This window comes from Syngnathus leptorhynchus, chromosome 1 (genome assembly GCF_054491065.1).
Source record: "Syngnathus leptorhynchus isolate UIUO chromosome 1, UIUO_Slep, whole genome shotgun sequence".
Taxonomy (NCBI): Eukaryota; Metazoa; Chordata; class Actinopteri; order Syngnathiformes; family Syngnathidae; genus Syngnathus; species Syngnathus leptorhynchus.
Genome location: NC_141195.1, coordinates 24,281,139 through 24,300,058, shown reverse-complemented (window position 1 = coordinate 24,300,058; position 18,920 = coordinate 24,281,139). Strand labels below are relative to the sequence as shown.

General features: G+C 43.8%; 4 protein-coding genes and 23 non-coding genes across 28 annotated transcripts; 23 read left to right on the top strand and 4 right to left on the bottom strand.

Moving 5' to 3' along the window:
- Positions 1 to 1,066: 1,066 nt before the first annotated feature.
- Positions 1,067 to 5,779, bottom strand: LOC147062928 (zinc finger BED domain-containing protein 4). Its single transcript, XM_085919966.1, has 5 exons — positions 5,324 to 5,779; positions 4,411 to 4,629; positions 3,958 to 4,217; positions 3,319 to 3,871; positions 1,067 to 2,725 (listed from the first exon to the last, which is right to left on the bottom strand). The coding sequence occupies exons 1-5, from the start codon at positions 5,471 to 5,473 to the stop codon at positions 1,886 to 1,888; spliced, it is 2,022 nt and encodes a 673-aa protein (XP_085776092.1). The 5' UTR covers positions 5,474 to 5,779; the 3' UTR covers positions 1,067 to 1,885.
- Positions 5,780 to 6,564: 785 nt separating this feature from the next.
- vma22 (vacuolar ATPase assembly factor VMA22) lies at positions 6,565 to 7,881 on the bottom strand. Its single transcript, XM_085917156.1, has 5 exons — positions 7,606 to 7,881; positions 7,368 to 7,471; positions 7,199 to 7,299; positions 6,915 to 7,106; positions 6,565 to 6,801 (listed from the first exon to the last, which is right to left on the bottom strand). Exons 1-5 carry the CDS (start codon positions 7,708 to 7,710, stop codon positions 6,674 to 6,676), a joined length of 630 nt encoding a protein of 209 aa, XP_085773282.1. The 5' UTR covers positions 7,711 to 7,881; the 3' UTR covers positions 6,565 to 6,673.
- A 292-nt stretch (positions 7,882 to 8,173) lies between these two features.
- trnae-uuc (transfer RNA glutamic acid (anticodon UUC)) lies at positions 8,174 to 8,245 on the bottom strand. The gene has a single exon. It is a non-coding gene; the product is annotated as a tRNA-Glu (tRNA).
- Positions 8,246 to 8,645: 400 nt separating this feature from the next.
- trnah-gug (transfer RNA histidin (anticodon GUG)) lies at positions 8,646 to 8,717 on the top strand. The gene has a single exon. It is a non-coding gene; the product is annotated as a tRNA-His (tRNA).
- A 143-nt stretch (positions 8,718 to 8,860) lies between these two features.
- trnah-gug (transfer RNA histidin (anticodon GUG)) lies at positions 8,861 to 8,932 on the top strand. Its single transcript has one exon. It is a non-coding gene; the product is annotated as a tRNA-His (tRNA).
- A 143-nt stretch (positions 8,933 to 9,075) lies between these two features.
- trnah-gug (transfer RNA histidin (anticodon GUG)) lies at positions 9,076 to 9,147 on the top strand. The gene has a single exon. It is a non-coding gene; the product is annotated as a tRNA-His (tRNA).
- Positions 9,148 to 9,290: 143 nt separating this feature from the next.
- Positions 9,291 to 9,362, top strand: trnah-gug (transfer RNA histidin (anticodon GUG)). The gene has a single exon. It is a non-coding gene; the product is annotated as a tRNA-His (tRNA).
- A 144-nt stretch (positions 9,363 to 9,506) lies between these two features.
- Positions 9,507 to 9,578, top strand: trnah-gug (transfer RNA histidin (anticodon GUG)). The gene has a single exon. It is a non-coding gene; the product is annotated as a tRNA-His (tRNA).
- Positions 9,579 to 9,715: 137 nt separating this feature from the next.
- Positions 9,716 to 9,787, top strand: trnah-gug (transfer RNA histidin (anticodon GUG)). Its single transcript has one exon. It is a non-coding gene; the product is annotated as a tRNA-His (tRNA).
- A 144-nt stretch (positions 9,788 to 9,931) lies between these two features.
- Positions 9,932 to 10,003, top strand: trnah-gug (transfer RNA histidin (anticodon GUG)). The gene has a single exon. It is a non-coding gene; the product is annotated as a tRNA-His (tRNA).
- Positions 10,004 to 10,146: 143 nt separating this feature from the next.
- Positions 10,147 to 10,218, top strand: trnah-gug (transfer RNA histidin (anticodon GUG)). Its single transcript has one exon. It is a non-coding gene; the product is annotated as a tRNA-His (tRNA).
- Positions 10,219 to 10,362: 144 nt separating this feature from the next.
- trnah-gug (transfer RNA histidin (anticodon GUG)) lies at positions 10,363 to 10,434 on the top strand. Its single transcript has one exon. It is a non-coding gene; the product is annotated as a tRNA-His (tRNA).
- Positions 10,435 to 10,571: 137 nt separating this feature from the next.
- On the top strand, positions 10,572 to 10,643 carry trnah-gug (transfer RNA histidin (anticodon GUG)). The gene has a single exon. It is a non-coding gene; the product is annotated as a tRNA-His (tRNA).
- A 144-nt stretch (positions 10,644 to 10,787) lies between these two features.
- On the top strand, positions 10,788 to 10,859 carry trnah-gug (transfer RNA histidin (anticodon GUG)). The gene has a single exon. It is a non-coding gene; the product is annotated as a tRNA-His (tRNA).
- Positions 10,860 to 10,996: 137 nt separating this feature from the next.
- trnah-gug (transfer RNA histidin (anticodon GUG)) lies at positions 10,997 to 11,068 on the top strand. The gene has a single exon. It is a non-coding gene; the product is annotated as a tRNA-His (tRNA).
- Positions 11,069 to 11,212: 144 nt separating this feature from the next.
- Positions 11,213 to 11,284, top strand: trnah-gug (transfer RNA histidin (anticodon GUG)). Its single transcript has one exon. It is a non-coding gene; the product is annotated as a tRNA-His (tRNA).
- A 354-nt stretch (positions 11,285 to 11,638) lies between these two features.
- Positions 11,639 to 11,710, top strand: trnah-gug (transfer RNA histidin (anticodon GUG)). The gene has a single exon. It is a non-coding gene; the product is annotated as a tRNA-His (tRNA).
- Positions 11,711 to 11,844: 134 nt separating this feature from the next.
- trnah-gug (transfer RNA histidin (anticodon GUG)) lies at positions 11,845 to 11,916 on the top strand. Its single transcript has one exon. It is a non-coding gene; the product is annotated as a tRNA-His (tRNA).
- A 142-nt stretch (positions 11,917 to 12,058) lies between these two features.
- Positions 12,059 to 12,130, top strand: trnah-gug (transfer RNA histidin (anticodon GUG)). Its single transcript has one exon. It is a non-coding gene; the product is annotated as a tRNA-His (tRNA).
- A 359-nt stretch (positions 12,131 to 12,489) lies between these two features.
- trnah-gug (transfer RNA histidin (anticodon GUG)) lies at positions 12,490 to 12,561 on the top strand. The gene has a single exon. It is a non-coding gene; the product is annotated as a tRNA-His (tRNA).
- A 143-nt stretch (positions 12,562 to 12,704) lies between these two features.
- On the top strand, positions 12,705 to 12,776 carry trnah-gug (transfer RNA histidin (anticodon GUG)). The gene has a single exon. It is a non-coding gene; the product is annotated as a tRNA-His (tRNA).
- A 137-nt stretch (positions 12,777 to 12,913) lies between these two features.
- trnah-gug (transfer RNA histidin (anticodon GUG)) lies at positions 12,914 to 12,985 on the top strand. The gene has a single exon. It is a non-coding gene; the product is annotated as a tRNA-His (tRNA).
- Positions 12,986 to 13,574: 589 nt separating this feature from the next.
- trnah-gug (transfer RNA histidin (anticodon GUG)) lies at positions 13,575 to 13,646 on the top strand. The gene has a single exon. It is a non-coding gene; the product is annotated as a tRNA-His (tRNA).
- A 144-nt stretch (positions 13,647 to 13,790) lies between these two features.
- Positions 13,791 to 13,862, top strand: trnah-gug (transfer RNA histidin (anticodon GUG)). The gene has a single exon. It is a non-coding gene; the product is annotated as a tRNA-His (tRNA).
- A 143-nt stretch (positions 13,863 to 14,005) lies between these two features.
- On the top strand, positions 14,006 to 14,077 carry trnah-gug (transfer RNA histidin (anticodon GUG)). Its single transcript has one exon. It is a non-coding gene; the product is annotated as a tRNA-His (tRNA).
- A 209-nt stretch (positions 14,078 to 14,286) lies between these two features.
- ebp (EBP cholestenol delta-isomerase) lies at positions 14,287 to 16,397 on the top strand. Its single transcript, XM_085925049.1, has 5 exons — positions 14,287 to 14,427; positions 14,605 to 14,899; positions 15,005 to 15,041; positions 15,124 to 15,254; positions 15,334 to 16,397. Exons 2-5 carry the CDS (start codon positions 14,605 to 14,607, stop codon positions 15,552 to 15,554), a joined length of 684 nt encoding a protein of 227 aa, XP_085781175.1. The 5' UTR covers positions 14,287 to 14,427; the 3' UTR covers positions 15,555 to 16,397.
- fkbpl (FKBP prolyl isomerase like) lies at positions 15,091 to 18,898 on the bottom strand. 2 transcript variants are annotated; one of them, XM_085925015.1, is made up of 5 exons: positions 18,702 to 18,898; positions 18,198 to 18,352; positions 17,683 to 17,864; positions 17,076 to 17,335; positions 15,091 to 16,986 (listed from the first exon to the last, which is right to left on the bottom strand). In XM_085925015.1, exons 3-5 carry the CDS (start codon positions 17,855 to 17,857, stop codon positions 16,342 to 16,344), a joined length of 1,080 nt encoding a protein of 359 aa, XP_085781141.1. In that variant the 5' UTR covers positions 17,858 to 17,864; positions 18,198 to 18,352; positions 18,702 to 18,898; the 3' UTR covers positions 15,091 to 16,341. The 2 variants fall into 2 exon arrangements, with proteins under 2 accessions (XP_085781141.1, XP_085781149.1); XM_085925023.1 differs by having other exon boundaries at positions 18,802 to 18,892.
- Positions 18,899 to 18,920: the final 22 nt, after the last annotated feature.

Here is an 18,920-nt window from a genome sequence, read left to right as displayed (position 1 = left end):
GACCAGACATCGACGCTAGTGGCTTAAAGCTAATGATGAGCAAATGAAGCTTCAAGATGATTCATGAACCCGTCGTTGTGTTTACTTCGACCTCTAGATGGCACTCTGAAAGCTGAAAGCCCACCGACTTGCCATTTCTTCAAACCCTCACTTTAAACCAACATTGCCATCTAGAGGAGAGAAAGAATACAACAACTGGTTCATGAAGCTTCATTTTCCCCATCACTATTTAAAGCTATAATTGGATGACTTTGATGTACAAAACCATTTCGACCAATTCCACCGAACATCTTTGGGATGAACTAAAACCGATACACTCTTCTCTTCTGGATGACTGGACGAATATTACATCGGACGCTTATCACTTCTCAACATTTCCTCCCATTTTCAGCTCCCGTAAATGACGACCAAGAATCACAACATTTTTTTGTTGACATGGACAACATGTCTTGTCTTGTGTGTTTGTGTGTGCAATCCCTGACACAAAAGATGCCCCGACCTCTCCTAAGTGTCAGCAGTCAGCAACAGGCGGGTTATTAATAACATAACTGCTCTGTTTATCCGTGAGTGTGTACAGGGTTACCAAGGCTGTCTCAATGCGGAACCATAACTTTTGTTTTTGGCAACAGTACTGTCCTGCAGAACTAAGTAATAAGCTCCCTAAGCCCCCCCCCCCTCCAGCTACCTAAATAGAGTAGTTCAGACAAACATGAAGGCCTCTGAATAGCTAAAGGAGCATGCAGTGCATGCGTCTGAGTAGCGTACATTCGATCCATGAAATTGGTCCGTCGGGTGGGGGAGGGGAAGAACAGGTTCCGTACGTGGCTCTCTGCACTGCAGATGTAATCACTTGGCACGAGGCGGAGCTAGCCAAGGCGTTCAATTACAATTTCCTCCTGTCTTGCAGCCTCACTCTCAGCCAAGTAATTCATTTGAGAGGCAATTACCAAGAGGAGCCAGCTGGTCTAATGCAAATGGATGAGCTGTCACAGTCTGGTGGGTGGATAAAATGGAGGGATGAAAGAGAGAGCCAGAGACAGACGGAGAGAAAGGCAATGAGGGGGTGGAGGGCTTCAAACTGCATCAACAATCCACGGCAGCTCATGGATAACTCATCACAGATATTAGGAATCATGTTTGAAACGACAGAGAAGTCAGACTGGATGGAAACTATTTCAATATTATTCGTATAGAACCCGAAAACAGACATCGTAGGACCAACAAGACAAACCTTACAACCAATGACACCTGAATCCTACGAGACCTCGCGATGCATGACACCATGAACCGAAGTGCCTACAGCATCTTGAACCTTACACCCAATGACACCTTAGCCTCTAAAACACCTTACGAGGATCTAAGGTAGGCCCAATAACAGCGTCAACTCTAGATCCAATTGAACCAATGACATCTTACGTCCTGGAAACTGAAAAGACAGACACAAACCCAAAGTCTTACACCAAAGTACCAATGGCACCTTACATATTCAAAACTATAATATTTGAGCAAAATGTAGTCAGAACGGGAACTCAATCAGAAGGTCAGTGTATAATAATATAATACCTACACATTGTTGACAATTTTACAATAAGTAAAGGTCATTTATCAAGTGCTAGTGATGAGGCATACACACACAGAAGGAAACTGTCAATGTTAGTGGGTGACGCATTGTCATAGAAGTATTTTAAAAATCCAATACATTAACTTTTTGGGTTAGTATATAGATATCAGCAACAAGAAGTCCTATGCAATTTTTGTTTTGTTTTATGTAATCATTGGTTTGTTAGTGGGTTCATTGTCTCATTGGCTGGTTGGATAAAGATAGTGTTCCCTTTATTCTTTAATACGTGCTGCGATATTTAGTATAAGGCAGCAAACAACTAGACTATGTCCACAATAATCTATAATTGGCTTTGAGGTAGATAAGTGTCTCCAGATTCTTTGGTAAGGGTCGCCCTCTCTCGGGCCTCAGACAACGCTCGGCCTTGCTAAAGATGCTTTCTACCGCCGTGCCGCAAGCAGGTATGGTCACCGCCCTCTTGGCCACCTGGGCAAGGAGCGGGAAGTCAATAGCTTTACGTCTCCAGTAATGCAAAGTCTCTTCATCCGTGGGTTCCTCTCGCAAGTAGATGGCTAGCTCCTGTTCAAGGCTCTTGGCTTGCGTGGTGGGTCTCTGTTTGATGAAAGAGAACAACTTGCAGGGACGAGTCAGCGACGACACGGGCGACGGTGTCGGGGTCGGAGACGTGTGGGAATGAGGGAGTCGTTCCGTGTTAGAGTCTGCGGAATATTTGGATAATTCTTTGAGAAGAACTTGTCCGTGCCACTCGGGGTCACTGCTCCACGTGAGCTTGAATTGAGGGTCGAGAGTGGTGGCGGTGATGTAGAGGGGGTCCTCCAGGATCGGAGCCAGGCGGCGCTCAGTTGCCTGACTCAGGCTGGCCAGGAGAGCAGGGCAATGAGGGGTCGACGTCTCCGAAAGATGCTTGCGTAAGCCCAGTACGCACGGGAGCGCAAGACTAATGGACACGTGTCTGTCTGTCTGCAAGTCGGTCTGCGTGTCCGTCTGTCGTTCCCCGCAAACCATGTCCCAGGCTTCCATGAAGGGCTCCAAAGTGTCAGTGAGCTCCCTCAGCAACGCCGTCTCCGAAACACCTAGCACCATTTCCCCAGGTCCGCTCATTTCCTCCAAGACCTCCACGGAGTCCAGAAGCCGGCGAAGCATCTGTATCCCGAAACAGATACGCCGTGAGAAACGTCTTGATACACCTTTTGCCTCATGATGGGAAAACGAAGCTTCGTGAACTGGTTGTTGTATTCTTTGGCTCCTCTAGATGGCAATGTTGGTTTAAAGTGAGGGTTTTAAGAAATGGCTAGTCGGTGAACAGAGAGTGCCATCTAGAGGTCTGAGTAAACACAACAACGGGTTCATGAATCATCTTGAAGCTTCATTTGCCCATCATTACTTTTGACTCCATCTACCTCGTGATAATTTGTACAGTTTTACTGTTTAGTAATAGAAGAAACAAAGTGTTCAGGAGCTGAACAAGACTTTCTGCAGCGGGTCACCAGCTTGGTGCCAATGATGACATGACTTGTTGACTTGTTCTAAAAAAACAGCTCATCGGTGATTGGCCATTTTCATTTCTTTGGAATACTGGGATCATGTGACAACGTAAACATGGCATGTACAATTTTTGTGAGCTGTAGCTGGTATTCCACGAGTCCCTCATAGAAAACAAAACAATTAGCCTTAAGACTTTGAAATACCGTTTCAATCCGGATGACTGTGAGAGCAATTTGTGAAATCATGTTTACCTTAAGCTGGATAGCCCAGTCTTGAATCGGTGCCGAAGCCATTCCCAGGGCTCCGATCATCAAGCCAGGTCCATCAAGCACCTGACTTAGTTTCTCCGGTGGAACCACTGTTGTAATGTATCTGTAGAAGTGGCCAGCTTTGGCTAGCGCAGAAGCCAGTTGCGTACAAGAACGCAAGCCCTCTCTGACACAATGGCTAAGAGAGCGAGAGAAGCAGTCCACACGGCGAACACCAACATCTCGCTCCCACGAGTCCTCCCACGCTTCCTCTCCCCCGTGTCCTTTCCTAATGCCTCCCTCCTCGTCGGTGCACCTTTCGACATCCTCCTCCTCCTCCTCTTGGCAGAAACCGGGTAGACAGCGTGGCTTTACAGTCGTCGTGGCCAGAATCGGGTCCGACACGACACGGAAGGCTCTTCCGGACACGCCGTGAGAGTGACAAACGTCTTCAAAATCGGAAAGAATTCGATTCCCGGTGAGGGGAAGGCACGCCAGGAGAGCCGAGCGCATCTGCCACTCCAATGACAGAAAATGGCAGGTGACACCGAGGTAACTACAGAAAGAGAGGTTAGCGAATAAGTATTGTATAAAAAAAACAATAATGCTAGCGTGCTAGCATTGTTTATTTACAATCCTTACCCTAGCGAAGATGCGGACGAGGCCCTCCAGACATCCAGGCTGAGGCTGAGGGCGTGCGCCGAAGCTAACGCCTGACGAATAGTGACCTGAGCCTGGTAGGTGTAAGCTGGGAGGAGCTGGTTTTGGATGTAGTACTGGGGGTCCGGAGTGTAGCGTGGCTCCAGGAGCTGAAGAAGTACCCTGAAGCCACAGTTCTCCACCATTGAAACTGGCTGCAGATCGCGAACGATCATCTTCGCAATGGCCTCACTTATCAAAACCTGCGGTTGGGATTAGGAGAAATGGGTCAGGGATTTTCCCGGGCTTCCGTGAGAACCTGGCCTCTGACATTTTAAATCTTTCATTGCCAGCTCCGTGCAAATAAATCTTTGACGTCTATCGCCGTCAATGGCAGTGAACGGGTTGATTTTGATTCGATGAACTTTTTGAATTGCAGACTTTTTAGACACCCACCTGACGTGGATCGTGCTTGTCAAACTTGCTCACTCCTCCTCCTCCTCCCTCCAAGGCGCCCATCCCTCCAGCACCTCCTCCCATTCCCGCCCCCGCAGGGAAAGTGTAGCGGGCATTCCCTCCATTGGCCATCAAAGTATGCATAGGTGCAGAGGGGAAGCCTTCTCTCTTCATGTCCTTCCTTTTGACAAAGTCATCATACATGGCCTGGTGCTTGCGCTGAATGGGAGTCACGACTGTTAATGAATTGACCGCACGACCACACATGGGCCAGTCCAAAATTGGAGGGCAATATCAATTAGAAAAACAGAACTTGTTTTTTTTTTTAATAGAAATACAGATAAGATCAATCATCAACTTTGAATGCGGGACATTTTATTCATCTTAAATATGACTTGACGCGGGAGTTTTTAGAGACACGAGGTGTCGATCATATTGATCATTTCGTTTGTTTGTTTAGACATGCGAGTGCAGATCGAATGATCTATTCTCGAAAAGAAAAGAAAAATCAAGCTATTTATTGCCACTCTCAGCTGAAGGTTAAAAATTTTTTTTTTTCTAAATCCAAGGAGGACTGATTAAATCATAAAGTATTCACATTTGAGAGGCTGAAATCGAAGACTGTTAAAATAAAACTATGGGGGAAATGATTTTAAATTGACTTTCTTTTTCATTTGGGGTTATTAGACATTACCATCTTATTATCGGATTAAAACATCATGAATAAATCGCCGGATAGCTGCAGCTAAATGAGAGTGAATGATGATTTAGCTCATAAAAGTTGTCTTAACCTAACAATTCATCGTCTTGTTGTAAAATAATGGCTACGCCCCTGAGAGTGGTGCAGAAAATGTACTCCAATTCTGGAATGACCCACATTATGAATTCCCTTGGCGTTTTTGAGGGGAATTACCTTAAGATGCGTGACGAAGTTGGACGTGACACTGCGCTTCGCTTGAATTCTGGTGCCACACGCTTTGCAGTTGGATTCGATTTTTCCATTCTCGCCTTCGAACACAATATTAAAGTAATCCAAAATAGACACCTTCGAAACGGACGCCATGGGCGCAAACAATCTCTCTCGTCTGCATCCAATCGGAAATCACGACCAGGGACAATGATGATGATGGTGGTGGTGGTGGTGGCGATGACGATGATGATAATGATGATGATGATGATGATGAGAGTGACGTAGCGGTCCCTCGCTGGCTTTCATGGGCACAGGTCGGCGTGTTTACTTCCCGGCCAGCGGTCAAGAAAATTCCAAAGAAAGAGAGAAAAAAGAAGGAGGATGCACAAAATAATAAGCCAACTTGCGTTTCCACGGCCGGAAAGCAAACACGAGCGATTGCGGATGCAGGAAAAACAACATCCGTCGTTCGGACGCAAGAGGAGATGAGTGAGTGAATGTGCGCGTGTGCGTCAGTTCGGACCAGGAAGTACACGCAGGCGGTTTCATTTCCGGGTGCTGAATGGATGGATGGATGGATGGATGGATGGATGGATGGATGGATGGATGGATGGATGGATGGATGGATGGATGGATGAATGGATGGCACGGGCGTTGGGTACGAGTTGGACGGACTCGTCTTTGTACTCATTGTTAATGAGAAGTTCTTCGATTTCTACATAAGATCATAAATATGCGATTGTGAACGAGTGTAAAAGCAAAACAAGTGTTTCTCAAACCTTTACAAAAAGTAACACCTCAAAAAGTAAAAATAATGTACCACCATGGTTTTTGTGTTTGTAAATAGGGTTTTAAAATAGGGGCTTGGTTTCAAAGTGAGGTTTTTGGATTAGGGTTAGGGCTTCAAAGTAGATCTTTAAACTCAGGTCAGGATTTAAAGGAAATGGATTAAGGTTTTAAACTAGAGCTGGGTTGCTAAATATCATTTTACATTTGGGTTGGGTTAGGTTCTCAAAGTAGGGTTTTGATTTAGCGTCAGGGATTCAAATTACAGTTTGGGTATCAAACTTGGGTTAGGTCTTCAAAATATATTTAGGGTTTACAAGTATGGTTTCAAATAAGGGTTCTGGTTTCAAAGTAGGGGTTCCAACTAGGAGCGTGCAGAGGGTGGGCCATCAGCATTGAGGTTGAGATTGAGGTTCCTTTTGGGGGCATCAACATGTCTGCACTCAGTAACCCGACAGGTAGCGAGTAGTGTGACTCGTCGATTTTATTAAGCACAATCAACAACAACAACACATTTACAATGAAGACAATCTACAACAAAGAAATGGAATGACCTCAAATTCATTTTCAACATGCAATTATGTGCTCTTTTTTTCTCTTTTTCTCCACTTTCTCCTGAAAACATCGCTTTAGCTCCCTTCTGGTGTTTAAAATTTGCACCTGGAGAGTTGCAATCTCAGCAGACAGTTCGATGACTGGAAAGAAAACAGAAGATAAAGTCGTCATTAGTCGTCGGCAGTTTAATCTAGCTCGCTCACTTTGCATCATTTTTTTCATGATTTGAACAAATATTTAGTCTGTCCATCACCTTGCTTGAACGACAACTGGGCTTGTTTCAGGGATTGCGGCACCAAAATCCCAAACCACTGAAGTGGGTTTTGCGGAAGATTGGCTTCACTTTTTGAGTCTGGAAGATCTTTTGATGATTTTCTTTTATTCAATTCTTCAACTGTCTTCTTTTCACTGCTTGTTTCTGTAGGTTTGATTCTTCTTCGGACACCTGTGAGGGCAGAAAGCACATCCAAAATAATCATAATATATTTTGAAGGTGGTTTCCTATGACATGAATTTTCAAATGGTCCAAAGTTTTACCTTCCTCTTTCGGACCAATGTCTTCAACAGTGTTACAACACTCGTTATTATCGTGCTTTGGTGAATCTGTGCAGAACTCGACATTGTCATCACCAAGTTGTCTGCATTCACACATAAAGTCGTTGTGTTAAGGGAAGTTATAATTCATGATCATTTTATGATTTCTCACCTTACATGAACAGCAACCAGTGGCTTTATCTCACTTGCATACTGAAGAGCAGACACTTGTTTGTTTCCCATTGAATATCTCGCCTTGGAAATGAAAAACCATCCCTGCAGGGAGCACAAAATGGGAAGCTAACATAAAAAAAGGAGACTTAGAAGATTGAATCGGACATATTCAAACACATGATAGCTTGACAGAGTTTCACAATAATATAAATACTGAGATGTCTTTTTGTCACGACCTGCTCGATGAGGGAGTTAAGACGACCTCGCTTTTCCTCCAGTAACTCCAACTGGTCCATTAAAGCTAGCAAGATTTCATCTAGTAATAGAGCAGATTCGTCCATATTTTTGGGGGTGGGGTGTTTAATCGTCTTTAAATCCGCCTGACTATGTTTCGAGCATAAAACAGACAAGAAATTGCTACTCGGGTATAAAACTTCCGCAATGCGTCACGTGACATTAGGTCATGTGATGTCGACACGTCACGTGATGTTTCGACGGAAACCCGATTGTGCTCGTTCTGATCAGTCATGTTGGAAGTGGCACACTGACCTCGTAAAGTCAATAAAACGTCATAAAGACATTTTCTTTTCTGGCCCATAATACAATTAGCCACAAAATTCGCAAATTATGTTTACATAAATCAGGTTCTGATTTACCTGTGCTTTCCCTGCGTAAATGTAAAAAAAAAAAGCATCAAAATGGTGACAATCTAACGATGAATCCACAGATGTTTATATTGAGGCTGTCATGACAAAAACGTCTGTCCCTCCCAAAAAAAAACTAAGTTCGAAAACAAAAGGGAAGTTCCCATACCGGGAGTCGAACCCGGGCCGCCTGGGTGAAAACCAGGAATCCTAACCGCTAGACCATATGGGACTGGTGACAACGGTGGGGTTACTTGCCAATTATGAAGAACATCAATGATTATTTGTGAGGATACTTTTTAATGGATTTGTGCTATGTTGGTTGTAGGTTACTATGTTGAATATTAATCTCAACAATATTTTAGTACTCGTCATATGAGGTAGCTGTTTATAAACTATTTGGACAATGGTCGGCACGCCTTGATCGTATAGTGGTTAGTACTCTGCGTTGTGGCCGCAGCAACCCCGGTTCGAATCCGGGTCACGGCAGGTTGAAAACGGTTTCGCACGATTTTAATGGATTCGTGCTATGTTGGTTGTAGGTTACTATGTTGAATATTCATCTCATTAACAATGTTAGTACTCGTCATGTGATGTAGCTGTTTATAAACTATTGGGACTGTAGACGGCAAGCCGTGATCGTATAGTGGTTAGTACCCTGCGTTGTGGCCGCAGCAACCCCGGTTCGAATCCGGGTCACGGCAGGTTGAAAACAGTCTCGCACGATTTTAATGGATTCGTGGTATGTTGGTTGTAGGTTACCATGTTGAATATTAATCTCATTAACAATGTTAGTACTCGTCATGTGATGTAGCTGTTTATAAACTATTGGGACTTTAGATGGCAAGCCGTGATCGTATAGTGGTTAGTACTCTGCGTTGTGGCCGCAGCAACCCCGGTTCGAATCCGGGTCACGGCAGGTTGAAAACGGTCTCGCACGACTTTAATGGATTCGTGGTATGTTGGTTGTAGGTTACCATGTTGAATATTAATCTCATTAACAATGTTAGTACTCGTCATGTGATGTAGCTGTTTATAAACTATTGGGACTTTAGTCGGCAAGCCGTGATCGTATAGTGGTTAGTACTTTGCGTTGTGGCCGCAGCAACCCCGGTTCGAATCCGGGTCACGGCAGGTTAAAAACGGCCTGGCACGATTTTAATGGATTCGTGCTATGTTGGTTGTAGGTTACTATGTTGAATATTAATCTCATTAACAATATTAGTACTCGTCATGTGATGTAGCTGTTTATAAACTATTGGGACAATTGTCGGCACGCCGTGATCGTATAGTGGTTAGTACTCTGCGTTGTGGCCGCAGCAACCCCGGTTCGAATCCGGGTCACGGCAGGTTGAAAACGGTCTCGCACGATTTTAACGGGTTCGTGCTATGTTGGTTGTAGGTTACTATGTTGAATATTAATCTCATTAACACTTTTTAGTACTCGTCATGTGATGTAGCTGTTTATAAACTATTGGGACTACAGTCGGCACGCCGTGATCGTATAGTGGTTAGTACTCTGCGTTGTGGCCGCAGCAACCCCGGTTCGAATCCGGGTCACGGCAGGTTGAAAACGGTCTCGCACGATTTTAATGGGTTCGTGCTATGTTGGTTGTAGGTTACTATGTTGAATATTAATCTCATTAATTGTACTCGTCATGTGATGTAGCTGTTTATGAACTATTGGGACGGTAATCGGCACGCCGTGATCGTATAGTGGTTAGTACTCTGCGTTGTGGCCGCAGCAACCCCGGTTCGAATCCGGGTCACGGCAGGTTGAAAACGGTCTCGCACGATTTTAACGGGTTCGTGCTATGTTGGTTGTAGGTTACTATGTTGAATATTAATCTCATTAACACTTTTTAGTACTCGTCATGTGATGTAGCTGTTTATAAACTATTGGGACTTTAGTCGGCAAGCCGTGATCGTATAGTGGTTAGTACTTTGCGTTGTGGCCGCAGCAACCCCGGTTCGAATCCGGGTCACGGCAGGTTAAAAACGGCCTGGCACGATTTTAATGGATTCGTGCTATGTTGGTTGTAGGTTACTATGTTGAATATTAATCTCATTAACAATATTAGTACTCGTCATGTGATGTAGCTGTTTATAAACTATTGGGACAATTGTCGGCACGCCGTGATCGTATAGTGGTTAGTACTCTGCGTTGTGGCCGCAGCAACCCCGGTTCGAATCCGGGTCACGGCAGGTTGAAAACGGTCTCGCACGATTTTAACGGGTTCGTGCTATGTTGGTTGTAGGTTACTATGTTGAATATTAATCTCATTAACACTTTTTAGTACTCGTCATGTGATGTAGCTGTTTATAAACTATTGGGACTACAGTCGGCACGCCGTGATCGTATAGTGGTTAGTACTCTGCGTTGTGGCCGCAGCAACCCCGGTTCGAATCCGGGTCACGGCAGGTTGAAAACGGTCTCGCACGATTTTAATGGGTTCGTGCTATGTTGGTTGTAGGTTACTATGTTGAATATTAATCTCATTAATTGTACTCGTCATGTGATGTAGCTGTTTATGAACTATTGGGACGGTAATCGGCACGCCGTGATCGTATAGTGGTTAGTACTCTGCGTTGTGGCCGCAGCAACCCCGGTTCGAATCCGGGTCACGGCAGGTTGAAAACGGTCTCGCACGATTTTAACGGGTTCGTGCTATGTTGGTTGTAGGTTACTATGTTGAATATTAATCTCATTAACACTTTTTAGTACTCGTCATGTGATGTAGCTGTTTATAAACTATTGGGACTACAGTCGGCACGCCGTGATCGTATAGTGGTTAGTACTCTGCGTTGTGGCCGCAGCAACCCCGGTTCGAATCCGGGTCACGGCAGGTTGAAAACGGTCTCGCACGATTTTAATGGGTTCGTGCTATGTTGGTTGTAGGTTACTATGTTGAATATTAATCTCATTACTTGTACTCGTCATGTGATGTAGCTGTTTATGAACTATTGGAACGGTAATCGGCACGCCGTGATCGTATAGTGGTTAGTACTCTGCGTTGTGGCCGCAGCAACCCCGGTTCGAATCCGGGTCACGGCAGGTTGAAAACGGTCTCGCACGATTTTAACGGGTTCGTGCTATGTTGGTTGTAGGTTACTATGTTGAATATTAATCTCATTAACACTTTTTAGTACTCGTCATGTGATGTAGCTGTTTATAAACTATTGGGACTACAGTCGGCACGCCGTGATCGTATAGTGGTTAGTACTCTGCGTTGTGGCCGCAGCAACCCCGGTTCGAATCCGGGTCACGGCAGGTTGAAAACAGGCTCGCACGAATTTAATGGATTCGTGCTATGTTGGTTGTAAGTTACTATGTTGAATATGAATCTCATTTTCATTACTCGTCATGTGATGTTGCAGTTTATAAACTATTGGGACGGTAGTCTGCACGCCGTGATCGTATAGTGGTCAGTACTCTGCGTTGTGGCCGCAGCAACCCCGGTTCGAATCTGGGTCACGGCAGGTTGAAAACGGTCTCGCATGATTTTAATGGATTCGTGCTATGTTGGTTGTAGGTTACTATGTTGAATATTAATCTCATTTAGTATGTTTTAGTACTCGTCATGTGATGTAGCTGTTTATAAACTATTGGAACATTAGTCGGCACGCCGTGATCGTATAGTGGTTAGTACTCTGCGTTGTGGCCGCAGCAACCCCGGTTCGAATCCGGGTCACGGCAGGTTGAAAACGGTCTCGCACGATTTTAATGGACTCGTGCTATGTTGGTTGTAGGTTACTATGTTGATTAATCTCATTACTTGTACTCGTCATGTGATGTAGCTGTTTATGAACTATTGGGATGGTAATCGGCACGCCGTGATCGTATAGTGGTTAGTACTCTGCGTTGTGGCCGCAGCAACCCCGGTTCGAATCCGGGTCACGGCAGGTTGAAAACGGTCTCGCACGATTTTAATGGATTCGTGCTATGTTGGTTGTAGGTTACTATGTTGAATATTAATCTCATTAATATTATAGTACTCGTCAGGTGATGTAGCAGTTTATGAACTATTGGGACAGTGATCGGCACGCCGTGATCGTATAGTGGTTAGTACTCTGCGTTGTGGCCGCAGCAACCCCGGTTCGAATCCGGGTCACGGCAGGTTGAAAACGGTCTCGCACGATTTTAATGGATTCGTGCTATGTTGGTTGTAGGTTACTATGTTGAATATTAATCTCATTAATATTATAGTACTCGTCAGGTGATGTAGCAGTTTATGAACTATTGGGACAGTGATCGGCACGCCGTGATCGTATAGTGGTTAGTACTCTGCGTTGTGGCCGTAGCAACCCCGGTTCGAATCCGGGTCACGGCAGGTTGAATACCGTCTCGCACAATTTTAATGGATTCGTGCTATGTTGGTTGTGGGTTACTATGTTGAATGTTAATCTCATTAACAGTATTTTAGTACTCGTCATGTGATGTTGCAGTTTATAAACTATTGGGACAGTGATCGGGACGCCGTGATCGTATAGTGGTTAGTACTCTGCGTTGTGGCCGCAGCAACCCCGGTTCAAATCCGGGTCACGGCAGGTTGAAAACGGTCTCGCAAGATCTTAATGGATTCGTGCTATGTTGGTTGTAGGTTACTATGTTGAATATTAATCTCATTAATAATAATAGTACTCGTCAAGTGATGTAGCAGTTTATGAACTATTGGGACGATAATCGGCACGCCGTGATCGTATAGTGGTTAGTACTCTGCGTTGTGGCCGCAGCAACCCCGGTTCGAATCCGGGTCACGGCAGGTTGAAAACGGTCTCGCACGATTTTAATGGATTTGTGCTATGTTGGTTGTAGGTTACTATGTTGAATATTAATCTCATTACTTGTACTCGTCAGGTGATGTAGCAGTTTATGAACTATTGGAACGGTAATCGGCACGCCGTGATCGTATAGTGGTTAGTACTCTGCGTTGTGGCCGCAGCAACCCCGGTTCGAATCCGGGTCACGGCAGGTTGACAACGGTCTCGCACAATTTTAATGGATTTATGCTATGTTGGTTGTAGGTTACTATGTTGAATATTAATCTCATTATCATTACTCGTCATGTGATGTAGCAGTTTATAAACTATTGGGACAGTAGTCGGCATGCCGTGATCGCATAGTAGTTAGTACCGTGATCATATAGTGGTTAGTACTCTGCGTTGTGCCCGCAGGTACCCCGGTTCGAATCCGGGTCACGGCAGGTTGAAAACAGTTTCGCACGATTTTAATGGATTCGTGCTATGTTGGTTGTAGGTTACTATGTTGAATATTAATCTCATTAACGTTGTTTTAGTACTCGTCATGTGATGTAGCTGTTTATAAACTATTGGGACGATAATCGGCACGCCGTGATCGTATAGTGGTTAGTACTCTGCGTTGTGGCCGCAGCAACCCGGGTTCGAATCCGGGTCACGGCAGGTTGAAAACGGGCTCGCACGAATTTAATGGATTCGTGCTATGTTGGTTGTAGGTTACTATGTTGAATATTAATCTCATTTTCATTAGTACTCGTCATGTGATGTTGCAGTTTATAAACTATTGGGACGGTAGTCTGCACGCCGTGATCGTATAGTGGTCAGTACTCTGCGTTGTGGCCGCAGCAACCCCGGTTCGAATCCGGGTCACGGCAGGTTGAAAACAGGCTCGCACGAATTTAATGGATTCGTGCTATGTTGGTTGTAGGTTACTATGTTGAATATTAATCTCATTAAGTATGTTTTAGTACTTGTCATGTGATGTAGATGTTTATAACTAATGGGATACTAATCGGCACGCCGTGATCGTATAGTGGTTAGTACTCTGCGTTGTGGCCGCAGCAACCCCGGTTCGAATCCGGGTCACGGCACGTTGAATACGGTCTCGCAAGTTTTTAATGGATTCGTGCTATGTTGGTTGTAGGTTACTTTGTTGAATATTACTCATTAACAATATTTTAGTACTCGTCATGTGATGTTGCAGTTTATAAACTATTGGGACGGTCGTCTGCACGCCGTGATCGTATAGTGGTTAGTACTCTGCGTTGTGGCCGCAGCAACCCCGGATCGAATCCGGGTCACGGCAGGTTGGATGCGGTCTCGCACGATTCCAATTCTATTTTGTTCCACCATCTAACGGTAAATGCCAACATTTATTAATTACACCAAGTTTTAGCTTTTCGCTACTGTCTTATTTCATTGGTGTATTCCATCAATGACGTCAATGTTCCGAGAGAACGAGCCAATCGTCGAACCAGTTGACATCACATGCTATGTGGCACACCAAAGCAAGCACTGCGATTGGTCAGGCACTGGGAGTTCCGTATTTGAGATTTTTTATTGTACACGCCTCGCGTGTAGTATTTTCCTGGAAGTTTTCTTGAAGTGAATCGTTTTTTATTTCCTAAAGTTTGGGAATTTTGCTCTTCGTCACTGGTGAGAGCAAAATACACATGTGAAATTTCTGTCTTAACCAGTACAAAGTTAATTTGTACACATTCAGTAGAATCATTTACTAAGTCTTGTGTGTCTCCTGTGCAGTGCAAGTGATTGGAGTCCATGTGCAAAGTTTGATGTTTCAAAACGTGATCACAATTCCTTTCTTCAAAACAGATGATGGCAACCGCCTCAGGATCTGCACCTCTTCATCCCTACTGGCCCAGGGATCTCCAGATTCCCACTTATGTGGCCAATGACCGTAGCATGGCAGAGATCCTGACGTTTCTCTTCTCTGTGTCTGCGGTTTTTCTACTTGTGACCTGGATGATTAGCGGCCGGCTGGGCACTCTGAGGCGTCTGGCCGTGTGCTGGTTTGCCTTTTGTGGTTTCATCCATAGTGTCATCGAGGGCTGGTTCTGTCTCTACTACGATGTTATTCCAGGGGACCAGAGTTTCCTGTCACAGTTGTGTGAGTACAGAGACATATGTTTCACAACTGTCGAAAATTGGAGGAACTTCAGGATGAAGTGAAAATGTGTCATATTAAAAACGTGTTCTCACATCTTTCTGCCAGGGAAAGAATACTCAAAAGGGGACAGTCGATATGTAATGTGAGTTAATGATTGCACGAAAATCAAATGTACAATCCCATCATTTAGGGTTGACTGTAATCAATGTCTCTCATGTACCCAGAGGTGACAACTTTACTGTCTGTATGGAGACCGTGACTGCGTGTTTTTGGGGACCATTCAGCTTTTGGGCTGTGTTTGCTTTCTTAACTAACAAGCCCTACAGATTTGTCCTGCAGCTCATACTTTCACTGGGTAAGAAAGAAAATCAAGCATTGCACCGCTGTATTTTTTTTTTTTTTGTGATTATGAGTATTATGACCTTTTCCTCCAGGCCAGCTGTATGGAGATGTGCTGTACATGTTCACTGAACACAGAGAGAATTATGTTCACAGTGAGCTGGGACACCCCATCTACTTTTGGTTCTACTTTGTGTTTATGAACTCCCTATGGATCATCGTGCCACTGGTGCTTATTGTGGATGCCTGGAGACAGTTATCTGTTGCACAGAAACATTCGGATGGGAGAAAGCCTCAAAAATCCAAGAAAAAATAGGATGCCGTGACTGTTCATTGACACATTCCAAGATATGCAGAGAAAGCACACAAAAGACTGTGAAAATTTGGGATTGAAATGTTCCGATTGAAATGAAGAAAATAATTGGGACTAAGTAAATCTGAGTCTTTTTGGTTTCAAATAAAGAATTTCACTCATGTCATCACTGGAGACAGTTGTCTGCTGCCCAGAAACATTAGGATGGGAGAAAGCCGAAGAAAAATCCAAGAAAAATAAGTTCCGATGAAAGCACACAGTTTTAAATAAGGCATACCCGTGCTACCAAAACGCCGACATAGCGGTACCTCAGTCATGGAGCGTTGACTTTGTTGACACAAGGTTCCTGTTTAGATTCCAGGTGTCGATTTTTGCAGCGTCAAAACGCTGACAATGCCCCAAAAGCACTTTAAAACAACAATTGACACGTAATGGTGTTCTTTTACTTCGTCATGCGCGACATCTAGTGGTCATTGCTGAGAAACACGCAAACCGCCAAGTGAGCCTCAAAAGCAAACGCAATGAGAAAGATTAGGTTTGGCTTCTCACCAAAACAAAACTCAACTCCTTTTTTTTGAAACCACAATCATTTGATAAGGCATTTAAGATGAACAATAATAAATTCATTAAGTGAGAGGGTAGCCATTCAGACAGGCATGCTAATATTTTACAAATCCAGCCAGGGTGATGACCCCAAATGTATGCTCTTGTCCCAGTAAATTTTGAACCCTCTGGAGATGTCAGAGGGAGGTCAGGCTGACACATTGCAGTCATACATATCTCCTGCTTTCTAGTTGAACATTTTACTAAGTCTCTGTCCCAGCTGTGCATTTGTTTCTTTTTCTCGACTTGTGATTTCTTTCAGAGCCTTCGCGGCGGCCGTGGATTCCGGCTGCAGCTTCAGCAGTTCTCCAAAGGCCAGCCGGGCCTCCTCCAGCTCGTTCACCATCTGGCAGGCTTGGCCGAGTCGGTACCAAGCTTTAGTCCCGCTTGGTTCCAGCCGTGTGGCCTTAGCAGCATTTTCTTTAGCCCGCGCCGGCTGCTTGAGTTTGAGCTGACACAACGACAAGTTGGAGTGAAGTTCTGCTTTCATGCTTTGCACTTGATGAATTGTGGGACCCGACGGTGGATCTTCAAAGGCTGCAGTAATGTGTTTGTCTATTTGCTGTTCTTGTCTGTCCGCCTCGCAGCCCAGCAGGGTGATGACGAGTTTGAGGGCTCGACTGTAGCTGTCCGACGCTCCCCACAAGTCTCCGCTTCTAAACCTCTGGCCGCCTCTTTCCTTATGAGACTTCACCCACTCCCATTTTTCACCAGGTGACATCTGCCAGGATTCCTTTCCTGGCGTGAAAGCTTGGAGCTCCACAGTGGCACGTACTTCCTCTGTGGGCTGGGAATGCCATGTGTCAACTCCATTTGCCGGAATGAGTCGAATCTGAGCAGCAAGACGCAAACGTTAAGAGCTCTGACGTCATCTTTAGTCGACGACAAATGGCCGATGTTTGCTGATGTTATTTTTCCTACCTGACATGTTTCTCCAGCTCTCATGGCCTCCACACATACTTCTGTAACATCACAATGACCCTCTCCAAGTCTAAATGTTATCCATTCACCAAGTGGTATCTGCAGGACAGAGTCCAGCCGACGCTGTAGTACAGTCGCTTCTGGAATATCAAGTGGACCTGCTCGCTTGGTCTCATCTTCTTTTACAGAAGCTTGATCCGTCACACGCACACGAACACAACACAGTGAACCCAACCTTGGCTTGTCAGCGGACGACAGTCCTGGAAGAAAACAAAGAAGTAGCTTGATTACTGTCACAATCAAATATTTTTTAAATCAATTATTCTATTGACCATTTGGTCCCTAGTAATTGTTATTTAGTATTGTTTAGTGGTTCAAAAAAGGTCAAATCTAACAACAATTAGGTAATCCCAAGAGAGGGATTGAAGTTGTTGAACCCTTTTTGAAACTGAAAGTTACTGTGGTGGTGTTTTTCAAAAACGGTATTTTGTAAATATCTCATTCCCGTTAAATTACTGTTGATCATGAAAATAGATGTTTATTCATTGATCGTAGATTAATTTGGACAGCTCGAAATCCAATAGAAAGAAATGCATCATGCGGGCACCTTCTCCAGAATTAGAGACTTTCTGATGGCTTCCTGAGAGCGTCAGCGTCTTCTGGACCGTCCAGAGGCCTCTCGGACAGACCGACACCCAAGATGTGACCCCATCGACCCCATCAGGATCATTGGCGGCAGTAGAATCAATCTGTGCTTGTTGAACACTTTCAACTGTGTCCATCTCTCCGCTGAAGACACAAAAATGTGGCATTACCACTGCAAGTCATGGGAAATTTGCCATTCTTCGACACTTGATCTATTTTGTCAACTTTTTTCGAAACATGGGCTCTCAGTTTGTTAATTTATTGTTATATCGTTTTATTTGTGTTAGAACAAACTTTCAAATAATAGATTTTTAAAAAAAAACTAAGACATGATCATGAGCCACGCAACTGTTGTCAAGTTCGTGCAGGAGAAAGCAGACCTGCTTACATGGATGTAACGAACATACGGACATTCAATTCTGTATAAAATGTATAGAAGGTTGCAGATATCTCTGAATTAGTGAAAGAATGACATACCAGATTGAACAGGTAAATAGAGTCGATCATCTGAACCATGGGGGAAAACAGCTTCTTCTTCGATGTCCATGACTTCTTCGTTGCGTTTCATTCCAGACACTGTGATTGATACGCCACGTTGCTGCCATCTATAGGCTATAACGCAGTACTACTCGCTGTAAAAAAAAATTGTAAACAATTTTGAAAAAGGCGGCGGACAATAAAAAAAATCAATAAAAAAATAATATTTCTTTTTAATTTAAAAATAAATAAACCATAACAAAATTAAAAAAGTAAAAAAAAATCAATAAAAAATTCATAAAGAAATAATTTTGAAAATTTAAAAATATATAAAAAAAATTCAATAAAAAAAAAATTTAAAAAATAATTTTAAAAATTCAAAAATAAATAAATCATAAAAACATTTTAAAAAATTCAAAAAATAAATAAATAAATAAATAAAAAGTTTTAAAATATATAAAAAATTATAAATAAATAAATAAATAAATAAATAGCAATACAAACATCCATCCATCTTCTATTGGGCTTGTCCCCACGGGGGTCTCACATTCCATGATAAACCCTGGGAATAAGGTTGATAGAGAGCGAGAGAGATCAGCCTGACCTTCATCTTGCCACTCCACAATTTTTCACCCGAGACAAGACCAGGTCAGGTTCAATGAACTGTCATTTCGTAGGATCGCTCACACTTAATGATTGAGTTGCTTGCAAGTGGTTGCACAG